This window comes from Nothobranchius furzeri, chromosome 19, assembly GCF_043380555.1.
Source record: "Nothobranchius furzeri strain GRZ-AD chromosome 19, NfurGRZ-RIMD1, whole genome shotgun sequence".
NCBI lineage: Eukaryota > Metazoa > Chordata > Actinopteri > Cyprinodontiformes > Nothobranchiidae > Nothobranchius > Nothobranchius furzeri.
Window position 1 is genome coordinate 9,611,055 of NC_091759.1, and position 21,572 is coordinate 9,632,626.

General features: G+C 40.3%; 2 protein-coding genes across 2 annotated transcripts; both read right to left on the reverse strand.

The window, feature by feature from the left end:
* Window positions 1-1,802: 1,802 nt before the first annotated feature.
* LOC107394582 (zinc finger and BTB domain-containing protein 49) lies at window positions 1,803-3,571 on the reverse strand. The gene is made up of 2 exons (XM_054745025.2): window positions 3,307-3,571; window positions 1,803-2,622 (listed from the first exon to the last, which is right to left on the reverse strand). Exons 1-2 carry the CDS (start codon window positions 3,470-3,472, stop codon window positions 2,018-2,020), a joined length of 771 nt encoding a protein of 256 aa, XP_054601000.2. The 5' UTR covers window positions 3,473-3,571; the 3' UTR covers window positions 1,803-2,017.
* A 7,941-nt stretch (window positions 3,572-11,512) lies between these two features.
* Window positions 11,513-15,131, reverse strand: cart4 (cocaine- and amphetamine-regulated transcript 4). Its single transcript, XM_054745024.2, has 4 exons — window positions 14,973-15,131; window positions 14,715-14,877; window positions 12,776-12,859; window positions 11,513-11,829 (listed from the first exon to the last, which is right to left on the reverse strand). The coding sequence occupies exons 1-4, from the start codon at window positions 15,110-15,112 to the stop codon at window positions 11,722-11,724; spliced, it is 495 nt and encodes a 164-aa protein (XP_054600999.2). The 5' UTR covers window positions 15,113-15,131; the 3' UTR covers window positions 11,513-11,721.
* Between the last annotated feature and the right edge of the window lie 6,441 nt (window positions 15,132-21,572).

The following is a 21,572-nucleotide window of genomic DNA, read 5'->3' on the forward strand; positions in this document are numbered from 1 at the left end:
CCAATGCATGTAACAATTGAGAAATATGATCTACCCTTTGAGTACGTCCTCTCCATATTCAAATTCAGTGCTATAGAGGCACTCAACTCATATTATAGAAAGCTCACAGTGACCTCTTGTGGCATGTTTGAGATACTGCAGATTCTAACAGCTTTTTTTTTATTTAGAAGGATGATTTCCCAGCAGTCAGGGCAACAAACGACTTCCTTTCATCATTTAATCCCAAATCAGCCACCCGAACATCCGTCTGAATCGCCAAACTATGAGCTGCATCAGCTTTCATCTGTCCAGCTGCTCCTCTGTTCTCCTTTCTGTGATGAGGTTCTGCAACAACACACTGGTGGTTTTTGAGCTGATAAAGCCAATTACCGTAAATCCTCTAATACAGGCCGGTATTCAATTAAAGGCCGGGTCTCCAATTGTGGCCGGTGTCAGAGTTAGTTTAGGTAAATAATGGCCGGTCTCTTATTGTGGCCGGGTGGAATGTAGTAACAAGCAAGTATGAGCGTCCCGGTGGCAGGGTTATAGTCCCCAAATCAACCAGCAGGAGGCAGTAGACGTTCACGCAGACCTTTATTAAGCTTTTTCTTCAACGCTTTGTAACGCTACAGACACGATCCTCTATCACGCTCCTACCACACAGAGTCACGGTGTCAGTTAACCATGCTAATTCAACCCGCTCCACAGAACACACATCACCTTCCCTGTGGCTTACATAACACTCACACAACACGCAAATCAGCACATAGGAACTAGCAGAATGATAGGAAACACATATGACACAATACCCAGAATGCACCTGGCTTACAACCCCAGCCAGGTCATTACACTATCAAGTTCAAAGAGAACGTGCTGATTATGCTGCAGAACACTCTGGAGAGCAGCAGTAGGGGGTGTATGAACTAGTCAACTTCACTATAGTGACTTTTTATGCCTGTCGTCGACTAGTCGCTGTCACGTGATAATGACCGGCAAGATGCAGCCCTCGGAAAAGACAGCAGCCTGCTGTCAGCAGGTGACAAGCTCCTGCGCTCAGGGGGTGGGGGGGGGGGGGGGGGGGCAACGCGCTGTGCCAGACCGTAGGCACTGACACGCGATCGTTCATGTCGGTTCATTTCCTTTAATGTTTTCTGTCTTTTATTTGCGCCTGATGTGTATCGCTGCTGTGGAGCGGGGCGCATCAACTTGTCCCTGATGCGGCCGGCAAGCAGGGAGCGCTCCGCTGTTTTCGCGGTCGGTAGATCTGCCTCCTGAGCACGGCCACAGTAACAATCAGGTGTCGCCACCTCAAAAACTAATTTAACACGCGATCGTTCATGTCAGTTCATTTCCTTTAATGTTTTCTGTCTTTTATTTGCGCCTGATGCGTTTCGCTGCATGCTGTGGAGCGGGGCGCTGCGCGCATCACCTTGTCCTCCGACGCACTGATCACTGATACGGCCGACAAACAGCGAGCACTCCGCTGTTTTTGCGGTCGGTAGATCTTTTAGAACTGCAGTTCAAAGGTAACTCATGAGGTGAATATATATGAACCCAGGTAGCAGTTTTTCTTTAGGATTGAGAGGAGATGCAGGAAGATAATAAACAGGCAGGACAGAAAAATAGTCAAAATAAAAACAAGTTAGTTTTTGTACCTGCTGTTGCAACAAACAGACACCATTGAAGGTAATCAGAAGTGAGGAACAGAAAATGAAATAATTATTTTAATGTTTAGAGCAGCAGGAACTCCGAGAGGCTGCAGGCGCATCAGTGAGTTTGCGGCCGCTGCGCAGGGGGAGGGGGGAGAGGGCTAAAGCAGGGGGAGGGGGGAGAGGGCTAAAGCAGGGGGAGGGGGGAGATGGCTGAAGCAGAAACTACCGTTGTTAAAAGAAATGTGTTTAACTTTGAAAATGTGGGCGCAATTTTAATTGTCAAAAACTCCAATGAACATTAGTTCATTTTGCTCAAATGGAAATAGAGGCCTGCCTCTAATACTGGCCCTCCTTCCAATAAAGGCCTGGAGCTTGATGAGCTTGAGTCAAATAGAGGCCCGGGCCTGTATTAGAGGATTTACGGTAAATCTCTGGCCACAAGTGTTGCAGCCAAACAGTTTCTCTCCCGTGTTACGTACCATGTGGTGCCTCAGATGCACCTTCTGAACAAATTTCTTACAGCAAAACGAGCAGCCGAAGGGCTTCTCTCCAGTGTGGATTCTCATGTGAGTCTTTAAATTAGAGCTTTGACTGAATCTTTTTCCACACGCAGAGCAGCAGAATGGTCTCTCACTCCAACTACGACCTCCAGTTTTCAGAAAGTCTGGACTTGACTGAGGTGCAGTGAGAGACTTAATGTGGCCTTTGACCTTATTCACTGGTTCTGAAGGGTCGGGAATGCTGTTGTCTGGATCTGACTCTAGTACTTCATGGTGCTTCTCCACCTCCATCTGGCTGCTACATAAAGACTGAGCTTCATTCTTCACAGTTTTGGGATAAAACTCAGTGAATTCAGTCGTTTTCAGGACTTGAAGCTCTTCTTGTCCCTCTTTCATGTGTGGGAGCTTTAGGGGCTCCTCCTCCAGCCTGGAACTTCTGCTCTTCTGCTTAGATGGGAACTCTTCTTCTCTGTCAGCAAACTTGTAGACATCTGAAGATAAAACAATTCATTTAAACATTGCATCCATCCTTTTGAGAATTATACTGATGAAAACTCTGATTCGTTATCTATAAAGAGTTTTATGCTCAATGTCTGTTTTCTATTTTTGTATTCTTTCTAGGTGGTATTTAAAAATAGACCTCAAGGCTTTCCTAAGGTTTTCCAGAGCTTTTCCTTGGAAGATGGCAAGTCTAGTTTAATCATTTTATCTGAACATTAAGGGAATTTTGTTAATACTAAGGCACCGAATTAACTAATTAATTGAATTTCTGTCCTAAAACAACAAATGTCTACAAAATTTCAATACTTTTCCATCTAACTTCTACATCTTTTCGTATTTTGTTACAATCAAAACCACAATGAGACCCACAATCTTTATTATAAAATTTCCATTAAAATCTGACATTTGTTTATTTATTCTAAAATGTTGAGGGCATTTAATACATCATATTAAAGTACTTTGAAAAGTACATTAAAAGGTGAATATCTGATTAAACATACAAGGCCTTTTACTTTGAAGGTCCGCCGTCCCAAACATCCGGTTTCTGCGTGAAGCCTCGCGACTGACCTTTATTAGTTAATTAATAAATGAAAAAAGTGGCAAGCATTGTAATTTATGCGTGTGATATATTTATAGATGGGTTGGACCCACAGTTCCACCCAAAGGACACCGACCTGCTCCGGGTCTTTCGGGCTCCACATGGACCTCCAGTAGGCTGCGCTGCCGCTCCATCTCCTCCTCATACTCCGCTATTGCCCCTTCAAACAACCCGCAGATCTCCTCTGCAGCGGCCACCAGCCGCTGCTTCACCAGCGCCATCAGCACCTGTGCATTGGACATCTTTGACCCCAACAATGTGCGTCCACCTAACCTTGCCTGCCAGACTCCCTCTGTTTAATTCTGCACAGAGAAATAACAGGCAGCGAGGCAGAGAAGCACTTGAGGGGCGGGACTAGCCAGCTCAAAAATAACCAATCAGAAAGAAGACGGAAATACCGACTGTACCGACGCTGTAGTTTTTTTAGCCGTAGTATAAAAACGTGTCTGGCAACGCAGCGCAAACATCTCATTTTTTTAAAGAAGAAAGGCTTTTAGTGCTTCTACTTGTTGTGGGGTTAAAGACATCCAAGTCATTTAATTCAATTCAATTCAAGTTTATTTACAAAGCGCCAAATCACGACAAGAGTCGTCTCAAGGCACTTCACATAATAAACATTCCAATTCAGGTCAGTTCATTAAGCCAATCAGAAATAAATTTTCCTATATAAGGGACCCAGCAAATTGCATCAAGTCACTGACTAGTGTCAGTGACTTTACAGCAATCCTCATACTAAGCAAGCATAGAGCGACAGTGGAGAGGAAAACTCCCTTTTAACAGGAAGAAACCTCCAGAGAATCCCGGCTCAGTATAAGCAGCCATCCTCCACGACTCACTGGGGATCGAGAAGGCAGACACACACACGCACACACACACACACACGCACACACACACACACACACACACACACACACACGCACGCACGCATGCACGCACGCACGCAAGCACACACACACGCACGCACACACGCACACTCACAAAGACTAGTAATGTGTCTATAGTTATATTGTGATGTCTTAGTAAATATTCTATTTGGTGAAAGATAAACTTTATTGTATTTGTCCTAGTGGATCTATAATTAAATGGATAAACTAGTATTAGCACATCCAACGTCAAGGAAAGAAAAAAGTTATTATCAGGAGAGAGAGAATGTATTAGTGGTTAGCAGCAGTGTGCTAGTCGATGGCCCCCTCCATGAGGCCACCACAGCTCAGCAGAACGTCGTTGTAGCTTCTTCTGGGGAGAAAAACACTTACAGAGAAAATAAAGTTAACAGCTGAAATTGCACAAAATAATACAGTTAAAGAGCAGACTGTAGAAGAAAGCAGTAGAGTGTGAAAAGTGGTCAGTGTGTCCTCCAGCAGTCTAAGCCTATAGCAGTATAACTACAGAGATAACTCTGGATAACCTAGCCTTTTTAGATGGAGGCATGTTGGAGGCAGGGCATGGGAGAGCCGTCTTTACCGACTGTACACTCCACCTCCCTCTACTCCCCCACTTGTCCAGATTTAGGCTAACATCAGATTTTAACCATAAGCCCTATCAAATAAAAATGTTTTAAGCCTAGTCTTAAAAGTAGACAAAGTGTCTGCCTCATGGACTAAAGCTAAAAGAGGAAAGAGCCGCAGCGAACTCAGCCGTCTTCATTGTTTATGAGAAACTTTTTTTTATCATAGTTTCTTTTTCTTTTTATTTTTTTTTATTTAGGATATTGGTTCGTTAACAATACAGTCAAGATACACAACTGACTCAATATCCACTATGAAGTACATGGAAACAGTATAAACATAACAAAAACATACCAACAGATTCAACGCCAGGGGTTACTGCATACAAATTATGAAACATATGAGAATGATGATCGAAACAGGAAACAATACGAGACATGCAACAGAGTATGAATTATGGAAAGATTTGAAATTTCGAGCAGAGACTTAGTGTCTTAATGGCTTTGTTATTGTTCGAGGTGGAGATAGTTGTTTATGAGAAACTCAGCGTCGCTGTGTGTGATGTCCGTGACGTTGTATTTTTTAAAATTTTTTAGCTGTAGTCAAAAATGGCGTCTGGCGACAGCTCAAACATCTTTCTTTACAAGAAAGGCTTATACTTGTGGTTTTAAAGATATTCAAGTCATTTAGAACAAAGGAAAGAGCCGCAGCGAACACCTCTTCAGTCGCCATCTTCGACAACTCAGCTTGTGATGTGTGATGTACGCTACTCAGCGCTGATTGGCTCAGTTAGAATTCTCACGGGGTGGGGTTATTTGAATAGGAGAGTTCCCAGACCCTTTCTCTGTGCAGAATTAGTCTGGCAGGCCAGGCTAGCTTCCGGAGGCCGCTCCTCCCTCTCCGTCACCATCCACAGTCACTCCTGTGACTGTCATTGCTTCCATGAATTCCCCCACAATGCAAATTCATGAGTAGGTGACCCAAACATCAACACAAAGGTTACTGAAGGAATTCAAAGATTTGCAGTTTAAGGTCGTCTAAGTTTTGGAACAGAATTTGTTGGAGATACATAAGAAGAAAAATTTACATGCAAATTATTTTCAAATTTCAGAATCGCCTAATCATCGAACAATTTTTTCTCCCTAAGAACCGATCTAGCATTTTTTTAGGTTATTTAAATCCAAAAAATACACCTTTAGGTTTAATCTTTCATTATACACACTTTAGATTTTACCAAAATTAAGGGATGTGCAATATGCATTTTGTATCCTATTATATTGTACCACATCATATCCAATTGAAACGTATTGTATCATATCAGATTGTTTTTCATATTATTTCCAGTTGTTTTATATCGTATCGAAATTGGTTTTATTGTATCATATGTGATTGTCGTCGTCGTCTTCCTCCGCTTATCCGGTTCCAGGTCGCGGGGGCAGCATCCCAATTAAGGAGCTCCAGACCGTCCTCTCCCCGGCCTTCTCCACCAGCTCCTCCGGCAGGACCCCAAGGCATTCCCGGACCAGATTGGAGATGTAACCTCTCCAACGTGTCCTGGGTCGACCTGGGGGCCTCCTGCCGGCAGGACATGCCCGAAACACCTCCCCAGTGAGGCGTCCAGGAGGCATCCTGACCAGATGCCCAAGCCACCTCAACTGGCTCCTTTCGATCCGGAAGAGCAGCGGTTCTACTCCGAGTCCCTCCCGAATGTCCGAGCTCCTCACCCTATCTCAAAGGCTGAGCCCGGCCACCCTACGGAGGAAACTCATTTCGGCCGCTTGTATCCGCGATCTCGTTCTTTCAGTCATTACCCAAAGCTCATGACCATAGGTGAGGATTGGGACGTAGATCGACCGGTAAATCGAGAGCCTGGCTTTCTGGCTCAGCTCCCTCTTCAGCACGACAGATCGGCTCAGTGTCTGCATCACTGCAGATGCCGAACCAATCCGCCTGTCAATCTCCCGATCCCTCCTACCCTCACACGTGAACAAGACCCCGAGATAGTTAAACTCCTCCACTTGGGGTAGGACCTCTCCCCCGACCTGGAGTTGGCAAGCCACCCTTTTCCGGTCGGGAACCATGGTCTCAGATTTGGAGGTGCTGATCCTCATCCCAGCCGCTTCACACTTGGCCGCGAACCTACCCAGCAAGAGCTGAAGGTCAGAGCTGGATGAAGCTAGGAGGACCACATTATCCGCAAAAAGCAGAGACGAGATTCTCCTGCCACCAAACTCGACACACTCCACATCACGGCTGCGTCTAGAAATTCTGTCCATAAAAGTGATGAACAGAACCGGTGACAAAGGGCAGCCCTGGCGGAGTCCAACCCTCACCGGGAACAGGTCCGACTTACTACCGGCTATGCGGACCAATATGTGATTGTATCTAACTTTATCAAATTGTATCATGTTACATCAAACTACATCTACAACCATATTATATCATATCCAACTGTGGTATTGTATCCTATCCAGTCATATTTTATTGTGTTGTATGTACATCATTGTATTATATCATATATTGTCATTCAAAGAAAGTATTTTCATTCAAAGATCAGATTGTCTTGCATAAAATAATTTTATAATAAACATAGATCCACTGATTTTTGATCAATAGAAACCTGAATTTCCATTTTGTGGATGTAAATAATAAGTTAGACCACAATAGCAAAGTGGAGTCTTTAAATGCTTTTGATAATTAAAAACACAACAACTGTTATTGCTTTAATAAACTGAAATGAATAGAGAGAGTTAGCTTTATTAACCAAGTCTGTCACCTGTTTCTATCGTAGCATTCAGGGTTTGGTCTGGTAATTACTGCGTCTTATCTGAGAGGACAGGAAGCCGGAAGCTAAATGCCATTCTGACCATGATGCTCATTGATAAGCTGCGTCTGTCTGAGCGACATATTAAAGGTTCAAAAAATCAGAAGCAGCTGATTTGAGGATCAGACAGAGCACAGCTAATGAAAACACAGCTGGGAATGATAGAGCCAAAGCAGGTTTTCCTTACTGGAAAAAATTAATTGGCTGAAACATCGATCCAGTCTAGCTGGTTTGTCGACACCTCTGAAAACGGTGTCAACGTTAATAAATGTTGGTGGGACGACTGCTGTTGTTGGGTCTTATTTAGAAGAGTTTTGTGTCAGGCCTCTGGGCTAATTGGATTCATCAGGGGTCTGGTGGGGGAATTGATTGATTGTCAATAATGAGATAAGTCTCCTGTTTCTATTTGCTCACATCTGAAGAGTTAATTTTCAAAAATAGATAAAATAAATTTTGATCAAAATCTGCTAACTTTACTTTGACTGTCACCTGAATAAAACAAAAAGGTGTAATTTTCCTTAAAGATTATAAAACTTGAGTCATTGGTTTTTGCAACTGAACTCTTCATCAGATTGTACGACATTTGGCAGTGATCTTTGTACTGAAAGTTGTTTATGGTCAGTTATTATTTTTTTTGTGAATGATGTTCATTTGATATTTAAGAGACAGGTTTATTTAAAAATATCAATAGAAAAAAACAATTGTGATGACTTGCTAACAGGGGTGATCTACACGTGGGGGCTAAGAGAGCAATGCCCCCCACAGCTGCCCCCCCTTCTTTCATGTCCTTAAAATAAGCCTTAAGCTCTCCTAAAGGTGATGGCTAAAATCAGTCCTGTACAGTAGTTTAAGTAAATTTTTTTCTGCACGTAAGCAGCAATCAGCCGTATAGTGACTGTGTGTTTTCATCAGCCACAAAGTGTTGCATTTTAGATGCGTCCCAGAAGGGCAGCGACTCTTCGCGACTAGTTCATTTCCTGCACACTACGCTTCCAGAATGCTCAGCAGTTTAGATCAGGTCAGATAGGAAGTCAAACATGAAAGCGTTGTAAAACCTGTTAAACCTTTGTAGCCAACCTCAGACCCTTTTGTCGCGTTGTTAATCTACATAACTAGAATTTAACGCTGTTGCTATTCAGCTTTGCTAAATTCTGAGAAAGATCAAACAAATTGGCAATGAAACTTATATTATATATATATCCACGGATATTTATATAATCGATAGAAGTTCATACATCAACTCTATATTTAATCAAAATATTAATATTTACTTTAAGAGATTTAAATTAATAGCAAAAATGTATTTATTAATTCAGAAGATCTAAAGAGATCTTTGCTCGTTCAATGACCAAATATACACCACTCTGTGTTTTAATCAAAGGATAGTCAGTTTTAAAAAGTTAAGGATTTATTACTAACAATTTAAAGATGACAATTTAAAAGACAATTCATAAATGACAATGTATAAAAGCTTTGGTATTAAAACTTGGTATTAAAGCAATCTGTGTCTGGATGAAACTAAAAATGAAGTGTGTGTGTTTGGATGTGTGAAAGTAGGTTTCAGACGGGTTTTTATCTTGGAGAGAGAAAAACGTGTTCTGGGTGGGAGAATTTGGTTTGCAGCTAAGCTAAATTACAGGCATTCAGACGCAATCTGTGTTCTGCCTCACCGTTCAGACGACCCTCTCTTCAGATCCGGAGGTCAAGGGAGGACATTGATCAGCCTCTGGGTACTCGGTCCGGTAGGGGAGACCAGTGGTACCGACTCTCTGGTCCTAGAGTTGCCGCAGGTACACAGGTGGATGGTATGGCGTCCGAGCAGATTCTTAAGGAATCTCGTAGCATCAGCTTGTTGCTGATGGCGTTTCTGTTGAGGCAATTCTATTGGCGTGACAGAAAAGCTTTAGTAGAGGTTTCGAGCGGCCGACCCGATCCTCTGGACTCTCGTTGCCACGGAGAGAATTTTGGTGGGCTCACAAACTGAACTTGAAGTGAGGAGTTAGGTTTTAAGAGATGGCCGGTAATCTTATTCTAACGAATTAGATTTTAGGACTTGTTAGAGGGTGGTACTTAACATACCTCACAACACGCCCTCCCAAGATAGAAACCTTTAGTGTTATGGAACAAAGACATGTGAGTGCAGTTACCTTTAACCTGATTTCTGTTCTTGCATGGTGTGTATAAGTGCACATGATCTTCTTGTCACTGTTAAACATTACTGATTATCATAAATAATTATTATTATTAACCAAAGAATAATAATTCATTTCAGTAATTAAATACATTTATAATGAACCTTGATGATTATTTATGAACATTGTAATAGACAGTGAAAAGAGTTTATTAAAAATGATTCTTTTAAATCTTGAAGTGTCCTTCGTCTTGCGGATGGAACAGCAGTCAGATAAAGACAGTCAGATTAAAGATGGTTTACAGCAGACTTTGCGTCTCCTGTGGTGGATAATCTGTAGATAGAAGTACAGCCAGGACAGCTTGACTCAGCTGAGGAAGTGTGACCTTTGGGTCACAAATGAGGCCATTCATGTCGCTACACACTTAGTTTTGTAAATCTCTGGTGATTTCATGACTTTGCCCGACCAGCTGTGTGGAACACTTATATGCTGGCATTTTGCATCTGAAAAACGCTCTCGATGGGTAGAGAGCTCGTGGGTAAAATGCGTCTACTACTTCTGCGTTCAGTGGAAATACGAAGTTAAAAGTAAATGTTTGTTTTTATTCAATAGAACTTTCCTGGTTTAAAAGTTATCTCCACTAGCCTAGAAATCTAGACGGACAGTAGCAGAAGAAAAATGATTTTGCACTACATGTCGGCCTACCCATGCTCCATTAGAACCTCCGCAACCCTGACCAGTCTAGTGTCGTGCCAATCACAGCGCTCTATCGGTTTGGTAGGTGGGATGTTACCGCGACTGAGCGAAACTAAGATGGCAACCGCTCATTTGAAATGGTTTTGGCATCAACTTTGAACTGTTTAGACTCAGACTTTTCTGTGAATCAAGAGCAAATAGAGGTACTTCACTTCATTTAGAAAAAGGATGTACTTGCATCTTCTTTGACAGCATATGGTAGACTGCCCTGTTGACTGACATCTGTAGCAGTGAATACGTCATAGTGTCAGTTTTCCAATAGCATGAAGAGACAGTTTGAAAGACAACAGTCAATCCTGCCCCACTACAGATCCATCAATGAGTTGTGACCAGACTATATATTCACACAGGATGGCTTGCTAGGTCATATCTCCACATCTTTTTGATGAATCATAATAATTTATAAGATTTTCAAAGTATTGATAAAAATAATTCAGTTTTCTTTATGAAAGAAATGTTTTACTGTAAATTTAAAGTTTCTTTGCAATAATTCTTGGCCCTCAACATGAAGCTGAAACCACCTTCTGTACCATTTGTGAACCTCTTTCCATGAAAATGAAGTTTGTACTATACAGAAAGTATTTAATCATGGACTTTTCTTAAGTTCGTTATAAAAAATTCAAACCCAGTATGTAAAAAATAAATCTCCAAGCTGATGTAATTAAAATATTCAGAGGACTTAATACACAGCCTTGTGGTACACCAACATTTTTAATTGCAAAACAGTAAAGATTTAAAAACAAAATGGTGAAAATAGAGTAAACATACATATAAAAACATATTTCATGCTTTAGTATTGTTAAATAACAAAAGTGTTTGTGAAACAGACATTCTGCCCTTTCTGTTCCAGATCAAACATCAGAACAATGACCCAACACTGCCACCACCAGGTTGAGTTCTGAATTACCAGAGCGCTTTCTTTAATATGGTTCTAAAACCATCATAGAATTAAAATAAATTAGTTTTGAAAAAAAACTTTCAGTTCATGGCAAACAGAAAACTGTGAAGATATAAAGGCATGATATAAAGTTTATCTGATGCCTCAACAGTCTGCGTGTGACTTGTCAGGTGGATGAGCAGCCTCACATGTGGGGAGTAAATCATTAATGCATTGGAGTCGTGCAGCTTTATGAAGAATCTTTATTACCAAAAAATAAATGAATCTGGAGAGCAAACACAGAACTTTAAAACAAAGACACAATCATACAAAGACAAAGCTAGGAGTGTGTGACATCATGTTCCTTTATCTGTGTGAGGACAGGTGGCCCGGTTTGTTTAGGAGGTTAAAGGTCATGTCCTCACAAATTTAAAGGAACTTACAGCATGAGAGTTTAATAGCAGCGCAGGAAGAATGTGTTGCAGGCTGTTCCTCTCAGACAGTCGCAGAGCCGACCGATCCGCGGTCCATGTTTCATCGCACAGCGTTCACCAACATCACACTGAGGGGAAAAGCATGGGTTTTAGCTATATGGGATTAAATTTGTGTCATAAAAATGAAATTAATGATCACAAATATTCTCTTCTTTGATATTCATATTGGCAGTTTACTCATTTGCTTTGAAATGATCTCTGCCTAATACGTCTTTAGAGAGTCTCAACAAATGAAATTGCAGGAACATTAAGTTTCCCTCCAGCATTGGAAGGTTTAGGTCTTTTATCTTGTAGATTTAGTTTGCAATAGTTTAATCAGGATGATTTAAGTACACACAAATATAGATATTGACATCCTGTAGTAGGGGATTCCCAAGGAAGCTAAATATTTAATGATCAGTAGCAAAGTGTTTCAAGTGTTTCAGTGTTTTACAGAGTTGCTACAGAGCTGCTGTTTTGACAATTATCTGTACCCATGGACGTAATGTGGGGGGACACGGGGGGGGGGGGGGGGGGGGGGGTTATCTTTACAGTATGCTCTAATGGGAAACAGGCTTCAACACAAACGGTTGTTTTCTGCTTGGTCCTAGAGCTCAACCAGTGTCAATGTAATCGAAAGTAATATTGTTTTTGGATGGTAAAAAGTGCAGGGGTCAAAACTTGACTGTGGAAAAAGTGTGTGTGTGTGTGGGGTGGGGGTGGGGGGTGGGGGGGTGGGGGGGGACATGTCCCCCCCACCCCCAAAATTACATCCATGTCTGTACCATTCAGATGTCCACTGATATGGTACCTGGACTTGTAACGGCCTCATTTGCAGAATCCTTTGCTGTGTTGCATCAGTCATATTATATATATTTTTGCTTTGAAATAGTTTATTTCTGCTATTTAGTGACACAAAAGATAAACTCCTCAGAAAATCCAGTCAGTTGTTGTCATTTCAAGCAGCAGGTCTGCTCCTCTGTCTATTATTACTACTAATAGTAATGTTTGCCATCAGATCAGTCGTGTTCTCACCCGGGGAATCACACTGGCTTTCTTCTCCACGGAGAGACCGACTCTGGCATCAGCTTCGTTTAGGAGACCCTGCAGGGCTTCAGCCTGAGACACAAACACGTTCTCAGAAACACAGATTTACTGTCTGTAACACCACGTTCACACTTGTCTCATGTGATCCAATCAAAGTAAAAACACTTTTATTAAAGTTTGTATTCCTTTCAGAGACACACCACACTTGTACATATCTATAATGGGTCATTTTTGTTCATCATCCATCTAAAACTGCTGTTTTATTATTTATAAAACAATTGCATTCACTCTCTTTAACTTTATCATCATTATCACATGAGTTGATCACCAGAAAGTTGGTATCAAACCTAAAAAGTTACCAAAAGATCTAAAATGACAATAAATGATATGAATCCACATTAACTTTACAAATAAAAGTGAATTTGGCTGCAAGAAAATATCTTTATCAATTCATCTGATGATTTATAATTTATGAGACTTTTAGTACCCTCTTTTATTAAGATATTATTTTAATTTAGATTATATTTATAATAATTGATGTACTTCCTCATAGCTATGTCTGTTGTTGGTTTGATTGGATATTTCAGCTTCCAGCTAATAAATGAAGCTATGACGAGTTAAGAAGAGTTAATAAATTAAAATTAATAATAAGAAATGGCAAGGAGTGGGAATCAATGGAGTTTCAGGTTATTTTATATAACAAAAATGATCAGTTAAGATGAATGCGGTGTATTTTTGGCACCTTAAATACAAAAAATCAATCAAATAAATATATTTTAATGTGTTTAACAGTCAGTAGATCGTTTAGATAAAACACATAAAGCACAAAGCTTTTTTTCACTCTCACAAACGAGCATTTTGTTTTGTTGTCTCCGTGTTTTTCTGGTTTCCATGACATTTACTGACCTTCAAACAATCAGACTAAAATAAAATCCATTTTAATTTAAACATTAATAAAATAATATATAAATAAATGTGCTGGTGCTTCTTCATCAATCTGATGATTTTAGTCATTTTGTTAAGTCAAACTTCTTCTTTTTGTAGCCTGTTAGAGGCTGATGTAATCAATTACTTTAAATTTGATCATTTTTATGTGATCCCAACAGATTTCTTTTCTAATCAAATAACATATCTGGTAAAAATGGAAATTCTTAAATTCTGCAGCCTTGAAAATGTAGATTATCTAAATTGAACAATTTAATGAGTATATGTTTTGCTTTAATTTTAATCCTACTTTACTGATTGATAGATTTAGATGGATTTTGATACCCTCTCTTATTTATTCTAAATGTTTAAATTTAATGATGCACCGATAGGAAGTTTTTGGGCCGATGCCCGATATCCGATATTGAGATCACTGTTATGGCCGATAACCGATATTTGCAGATACCGATATACTGACATTAATGCTTCTAAAATCAGCAGATTTTGTATAGAATGAAAATTATTAAAGTTGAATTTACGTTATGTACACACAACACACACATTTATGGTTCTGAGATTATTTCATTCACTGTTCACATGAATAAACAATTACACATCACCCCCCTCACCCTCTGAAACAGGCAAACTAAGGAAGATGAGATGGAAAAAATATTGGTTGTTTATATCGGCCCGGTTTTATTTACCGAACGATACCGATATGTTAAAAAATGACTAACGTCGGCCGATACCGATATTGATGCCGACATATTGTCCATCCCTATTTAAATTTCATAAAACTCTTACTTTTTATCTAACTTACAATTTCCATCAACTTGCTTCTGAAACTTTGCAAGAAGTCAATTTAGAACTTTTTAATAAGAACATTTATAATTTTATTTTGCTTTAAAGTGTTTAATTGCAAAAAAATAAATCTATTGTTTTTTCCCCCACTTTGAAAGAAGCGTCAAGCGTCCTAGCTCTGGTTTGAGACGGAAGCCCTCACCAGTTCGTTGGTGGCCAGTCCGAAGACGGGCTCATCAGACACAGACTGCAGCTGATTTTCAGATGACCTTTCACCCTGGCAGACCGATGTCATCAAAGACAAGAAGACGGACAGGTAGACGACTGCTCGCAAGCTCTCCATCACCAAAAACAAGCTGAAAATCCTAAAAAAAAGGAAAAGGAAGCACGATAATGTTTAATATATTATTGCTTAGTTCATGCATTAAAGTGGAATCCTAAAATATAAACATAAACTTACTTTAAATTCACAGAAATGGAAAAAATTGTTTTTGCTTCCCTTATTTCTTCTTCTGTGGTGTCCGACTTCAGCTGCTTGTGCTCTTTTTTATTTCTCCAGTGGCCTTTCTTCTTTTTGTTGCACTTTACCTTTTTCCTCATGTGCTTTGGTTTCTCCTGCTCCTTTATTTATACCTCCTCCTCCCTCCTCCTCCTCCTCCTCCTCCTGCTGTGATGCTGTTCTTTCAGATTATTCATGTATTCAGCTCATCAGATAAAGTGAGTGGACGTGGTGCCTTGTGATTGATGGCGTGTCTTTTAGTTAATATTAAACAGGTTGATGCTGAATGTTGACATGTTTCATGTAGAGAGGCCAGAGGTCAACCTGTGACTTACAGCTGAAGGTGAGAAAAACTGAGAAGAAGCAAGAGAACTTTGACTAGAAAAATTAAAATTAGGTTGAAATCAAAACAATCAGAGAGACAAACACAATTTCAGGTTCGATCCCTGAAAAGAATAAAGTAACTCAAAAATCTAGGACGTTTAATCCTTTTAATTGTTTAGTTGTGTTTAGATATTTTGGAAATGTCTGTGTTATTTTTTTTTTTACTTTGGTTTTTTGATTTTCTGAAGCAAATTTTTGTCCTTTTTTTTGTTTAGTCTTGTAAATTTGACTAGTTATTCTGGTCTTTTGTCATTTAATCTCCATCGTAAGTAATGTTTTTAATCAGAATAATTAATAATTATGTATTAAATTTGTCTGGCTTTGATCATTGTGAGTTTCTGTTATTGTTTTATGTTTCACATTAATTATGTTGTCTCTTTGTGTCTTTTTGATGTTTTGATTCGAGTTGCAAATGCCACCATTCCACTGAAATCAATGTGCTCAAAAACTGAAATAAACCAGTGTCACAGTTTGTTTTATGCTGATCAAAATGATAGATGTTAGAGTACACATGGAGTTTGGTCTGATACCTGGACACAGACAACAGACACATCTGTTCTCACCTGTTCATTAAACAGCAGCTTCATGTCACAGGTCAAAGGTCAGCACCCTTAGGAGGCTCTGTATTGATAAAGTCCCATCGTACACCTCACTTGGTTTGGGGGAAGCTGACTTTGGGTCAAGTCTGAGTATAATGATGACGCAGAAGGAATACAACGGTTTGTGCCCTTTTCTTTGTCTGATTTGCATCTTGCTGTGACCTGAAGCTTGACTGGTTCACTCTCTGCTTTCATCTCAGCTTTCATTAACGGCTAAATGTCATTTCACCGAGGAGCTTCTGTCGCGTCACCAGCTAAGCAGTGACAGTTTGCACGCTGGACGATGCCTTTGCTGTACAAAGCTGCTAAATCTGTTACATCCAGCAGCGAATTTGCTCCATGTGAGATGAAACTGCATCTGCAGAAAACATCTGGGCCAGATGAGTAGATCTTTTTCATGTCTCACATCCCACAACTTTCATCTAAGGGCATAATCAATAGAAATAAACAACAAGACACCATCATTCATATCCAAATTAATTTACTACATAAACAAAAATGTTCTGAACTGAAATTAATCTCAGCTATTTGTTTGCGTTTCCAAGTGTGTTTATTTACTTTTTATCAAGTCCCAGATCAACAGAAGTTTAATGGAGACTGTGCTGAATTTGTCACAGAGTTTTATCTGGGTCAGAATTAGTATAAAACCTGCAGCCAAAGACAAATCTCCACTCGACAGTGGAGGCTGAAGCTGGCGTCACGCACACACTGTTTATTCAGAGGAACCCAGAGAGGAAGAGGACGAGGCGACCTCCAGCCTCGGCGCTTCGCCTTCAGTCACCTTCAGGAGAAAAATGAGGAACAGCAACAGAATAAACAGAAGGTCGCTTTTACTGGCTCAAAAACACGAATAAAAAAAACTGCCGCAGCATTTTTTTCTATTCAGAAAGATTTCTACTTCATAGCAAGTCAATGAGTTTTACTTTGGAAAGTTAAGGTCTTGTGAAGTTAAGGACTGTGTTCTGTACTTTGTGGACTTGAAATAAGAATAACATCAGAATGACATCTTGTGGTCAAATTTGGTTACTGCAGCCCATCTTTCTAAACAAAAACTTTCTTTCTCTCTCCCGTTCCATGGGTTTCATGGCTGTAGCCAGTTACGTATCAGCACCAGAAGATTCTAGATGATTAGCGATGACGAGTATTCTTGGATGTTTTACAATAGGGAGAACCTACTACTTTTATTATGGTGATAGGCCTCCGGCATTAGAGGAAGCGTGGTTGTTTGCCATCTTGCTGTTGCTGGCTGTCACAGTTCTGAATGACTCTTTAAAAGAAGTAAAACACCACAATTGACTCATTATTCAAGTTACGTGCTTGCCCCGTAATCGGAAGGTTGCAGGTTCGAGCCCCGCTCAGTCTGTCGCTGTCGTTGTGTCCTTGGGCAAGACACTTAACCCACGTTGCCTGCTGGCGGTGGTCGGAGGGACTGGTGGCGCCAGTGCTCGGCAGCCTCGCCTCTGTTAGTGCACCCCAGGGCAGCTGTGGCTACATCGTAGCTCGTCACCATCAGTGTGTGAATGTGTGTGTGAATGGGTGAATGACTGATTGTGTTGTAAAGTGCCTTGGGGGGTTCCAGGACTCTAGAAGGCGCTATATCAAATACAGGCCATTTACCATTTTACCATTATTCGCTTCACACATTTCACCGTATTATCAAGTTGTTGGTAATTGAAAAAAGTAGCTTGAGATGTTTAAATTCACAGTTAGCATTGTTAGCTCAATGTTAGAGTAAAACAAGAGGATGCTGCTTCTTAGGATTACAAAAAATATCCTCTGGGTTGCTCCTGTTTACTGGTTTTGGTTCTTTAAACAACTCTGGATATTTTTGCCTTCCAGTGTCAAATTCACAAATTGTTAACAGTGCCTATGTCCCTCTTTTCTTTCTTTTTTTTTGAAAGAAGAAAAACTGGAAACCCTCCAGCCGACTGAGAAGGAAATCTATTTCAATAAAACCATATTTCCAATATCATTGAAACATGCATTACTTGGTTCGTTTTTAACACAGAAAAGGGTTGTTTTGCCTTCTTTTTTACTCATGTTGCGACTACTCCAGCAGTCTTCTTCAGAGGTCATTGCTGTTGGCTTCTCGGTTTAGATGCGGGCAGTAGAGGACGGCGTCACCCTCTGCTGCCCGTACTCTCCTCGACGATGACACAGTCCCATGCGTGATCCAATGTGTGGACCCCATCATCTTTCTTCATGGTCGTGTGTCCATGTCTCCTTGTTTCTATGACTTCCTTAATCCATCTTTTGTATTTTTGTTTTTCGGTGTTTATGATCCTTGTTCTGTCCCAGTCCATTATATGATCATCCGAAGAACTAAGTAATGCAGTTAGAAGAAACACATGAATGCACAAAAGATCATTCAGACATTAGACTGTTTTGTCTTTATTTCACTGTAGAATTCCAACATGTTGCTCTTTTAAACTTTTAAGGTGGTTTTGGTTTATTATCTTGCAGGATGCACATTAAGGTGCTGGAGCATGTAATCATGAAGCCTATATTAGCTAGTTGTGAGTAAAATGGAACAACAATGCTGAGTTTCAGGAGGTCTAGATGAGAGATGATCTTCAGCAGTGGTGAGTGGGCAGGCACATGAAGATCCTGGTGATCAGCCATCACTATTAACAAGGCCGGATTATCATTGCAGGGGCCCCTGGGCACAATGTGCTTTGTAAGCCCCCCACCCCCACCCCCAACTCCTGGCTCCTTTCTCCTCTTTTTGTCTCCTCTTGTCGGTCTTGTCTCTTGCCTTCAGAAAAACTGCTTTCTGGCCTTTCTATTAGTAAATTCATTCACAATGTCATCAAAGTCCAGATTCCTGACAAGCTGACATTCAATTGCCATCAGTGACAGTGCACTGAGGCGCTGTTGAGTTTGTGTTGTCCTCAGTTCATTTTTTATTCTTGCCATTTGTGAAAATGATCGCTCCCCTTCACAATTTGGTAGAGTTAGAAAAATCCGCAGGGCCACAAACACATCAGGGAAGATGGACTGTAGACTATTTTTTAGCCCGAAAACGATCCTGGTTCTACTTATATTACATTATCTATGTGGACTCTCTGGGGATTATTTTGAGTTGAGAGGCGCAGAGCTCTGATCGTTGACGCGCTCCAGACAGATGCGTCCTGAGCACAGCCAGTAACATTATCAAAGTGTCGCCACCTCAAAAACAAATTTAACACGCGATCATTGATGTCGGCTCATATCGTTTCATGAGTTCATCTCACCGGTGCGGTCAGCGCACGGCGCGCGCAGTTAAACTGCTGGCGCACTTTGCTATTTTTACGGTCGATAGATCTTTTTGACCTGCAGTTCAAAGGTAACTCATAAGGTGAAAAATATGAAGCCAGGTAGTCGTTTTTCTTTTGGAGTGAGAGGAGATGCAGAAAAATAGTCAAATAAAAACAAGTTAGTTTTTGTACCTGGTGGTTGCAACAAACAGACACTCAGATTGAAGGTAATCAGAAGTGAGGAACAGAAAATGAAATAATTATTTTAATGTTTAGGTCAGCAGGAACTCTGAGAGGCTGCAGGAGCATCAGTGAGTTTGCGGCCGCTGCGCGGGGGAGGGGGGAGAGGACTGAAGCAGGGAACAGTAAAAATGCAAAAACTACCATTGTTAAAAGAAATGTGTGTTAACTTAGAAAATGTGGGCGCAATTTTAATTACTTGTCAACTTTTTTCTACAACTTTAAGACTGCTGCACAAACAAACAAACAAAAATACACTGCTGCTCGCGTGGGCCCCCTTGTGGCTGTGGGCCCCTGGGCCTGTGCCCAGTTTGCCCGTATTATAATCCGGCCTTGACCATTAGCGAAGCAGTGATTTGTGAGGTTAGCTGGGATTTGTGACACGGCTGCACCACTGCTGTCAGGAGCAGTCGAGTCTGGGCCACATCTCTGACGATCCCCCCCAACTGTAAGCTGATTCAGAGACAGGGTGAACTGCAATTCATTTATCAAACCCATTCAATATTTCTGTTGCTGTTAACCTGCTTTAATTACTTATAAGTAAGAAAGTCATCCATATTTCTTCTGGTTCACATAAAAAGTGTTTTTTATATTTGTATGGGACTGCTGCATGAGATGCATTCAGCCTCGGTGTTTGTCGTCATACTTTATCGTCTTCATCAGGAGAATTTGTCATCTTGCTGTGGATGAAACGACGTGTTCAGTTTTAGCTTGTCGAAGCGGTAGAGCTGATGTTTCGTCTTAATCTGCTGACAGTCCAGTTTTACCGAAGGTCAACGAAGAGCATCAAACACACCTTTGATCCGAAGTGTGTGTGTGTTCCGACTGGCCCAGCGCACTGGCCTGTGTGTGAGATGGATCAAGTCTGTTTTAGAAGGGTTCTGATTGGATTTTACTACATTTCTGAAAAAAAAAAAATCACATATGTTCAGACATTTATGACAGAGATCCAGATTACAAATCTGACATTTACCAGGATGCTGGTGTAATTTTTATGTTGGCGTGCAAATACCTCCCAGACTGAAATAACCTCCTCAGCCTGAGGCCACTAATCAGCTAATCAACATTAGCTGTGACTTTTGTCACTGATGGACTCGTCGTTAACCGACACCTCGGATCACAATCAAACCGATCGTTGAGCAAACATTTTAAACACAGACACCAGAAATGAACCCCAAGCGCAAGACGCACCAGGAGTCCGAGCAGACACGAACGAAGTCACGCTCAGGTGAAAACATCATCATGTGACTCAGATGAAATAATAGAGTCAGAGGTAAACTTTAGACCTGAATGTGTGATGATTTCAGACTGTGTAATGTAGAAGTACTTCTTCAGAAGTGACTACATTTAAATCCTTATATTTAATATTTGTCAGCTTAAGGAGAGGAAAACAAAAATTCAGTTGATTTGTTTGAACATTGTGGAGTTTTTCCTATTGGCTGTTGTGGAAGAGTTCATCAGTCGTCTTTGATATCTGAAGAAAAAAAACTAAAGTTATCCAGGTAAAGGCGAGAACAGCTCTTATCTTTGAGATTAATCCACGGAGAAAATAAACTGTTTTGCCTGTGGGCCTGATGCTTGGTGAATAAAACACCTTCATGGATGTTGATTTTGAACATTCATGATGTAAAACAGCAGGAAGTCTCAATTAAAGACAAATAGTTTAAAAACAAGGACGACTTTAACTTTAAAATATCATTTTTTTCCAAAGTAAAAAGTTTTTTTTACATCCAAGTCATTTAAAAATAATATAATTTTAAGTAGTAAACATCACAAAACGTATCTAATGAATGAAAAGATCACACACATAAAGCACAAGTTTTAATTGATCGGACACGTAATTTATTCAAAATTATTCATATTTTCTATTGTTAGGTTTTTGCTAGCCAGCACACTGAATTAAAAAGATGACAATTTATAATTGTTCTTGCATTTTATTGCAAAACACAAACATAAACAATAAAGCACATACACATCTGTTCTCAGTTGTTTAAAAAATTCCCTGTGAGCTTTAAATAACTTAAAACTTCATTAAACAAAATAAACACATCTCTGCTTTTTGCTTTGGTGTTTTGGATTTTATTTTCCCTCACCCAGATGAT

Coding starts and splice junctions, on each gene's coding strand:
- LOC107394582 (XM_054745025.2), bottom strand. CDS start 3,472: ATGTCCAATGCACAGGTGCTGATGGCGCTGGTGAAGCAGCGGCTGGTG. Junction 2,623..3,306: donor GCCCGAAAGACCCGGAGCAG/GTCGGTGTCCTT, acceptor TTTTATCTTCAG/ATGTCTACAAGTTTGCTGAC.
- cart4 (XM_054745024.2), bottom strand. CDS start 15,112: ATGAGGAAAAAGGTAAAGTGCAACAAAAAGAAGAAAGGCCACTGGAGA. Junction 12,860..14,714: donor GACTGGCCACCAACGAACTG/GTGAGGGCTTCC, acceptor TTTGTGTCTCAG/GCTGAAGCCCTGCAGGGTCT. Junction 11,830..12,775: donor AAGCCAGTGTGATTCCCCGG/GTGAGAACACGA, acceptor TTTTCCCCTCAG/TGTGATGTTGGTGAACGCTG.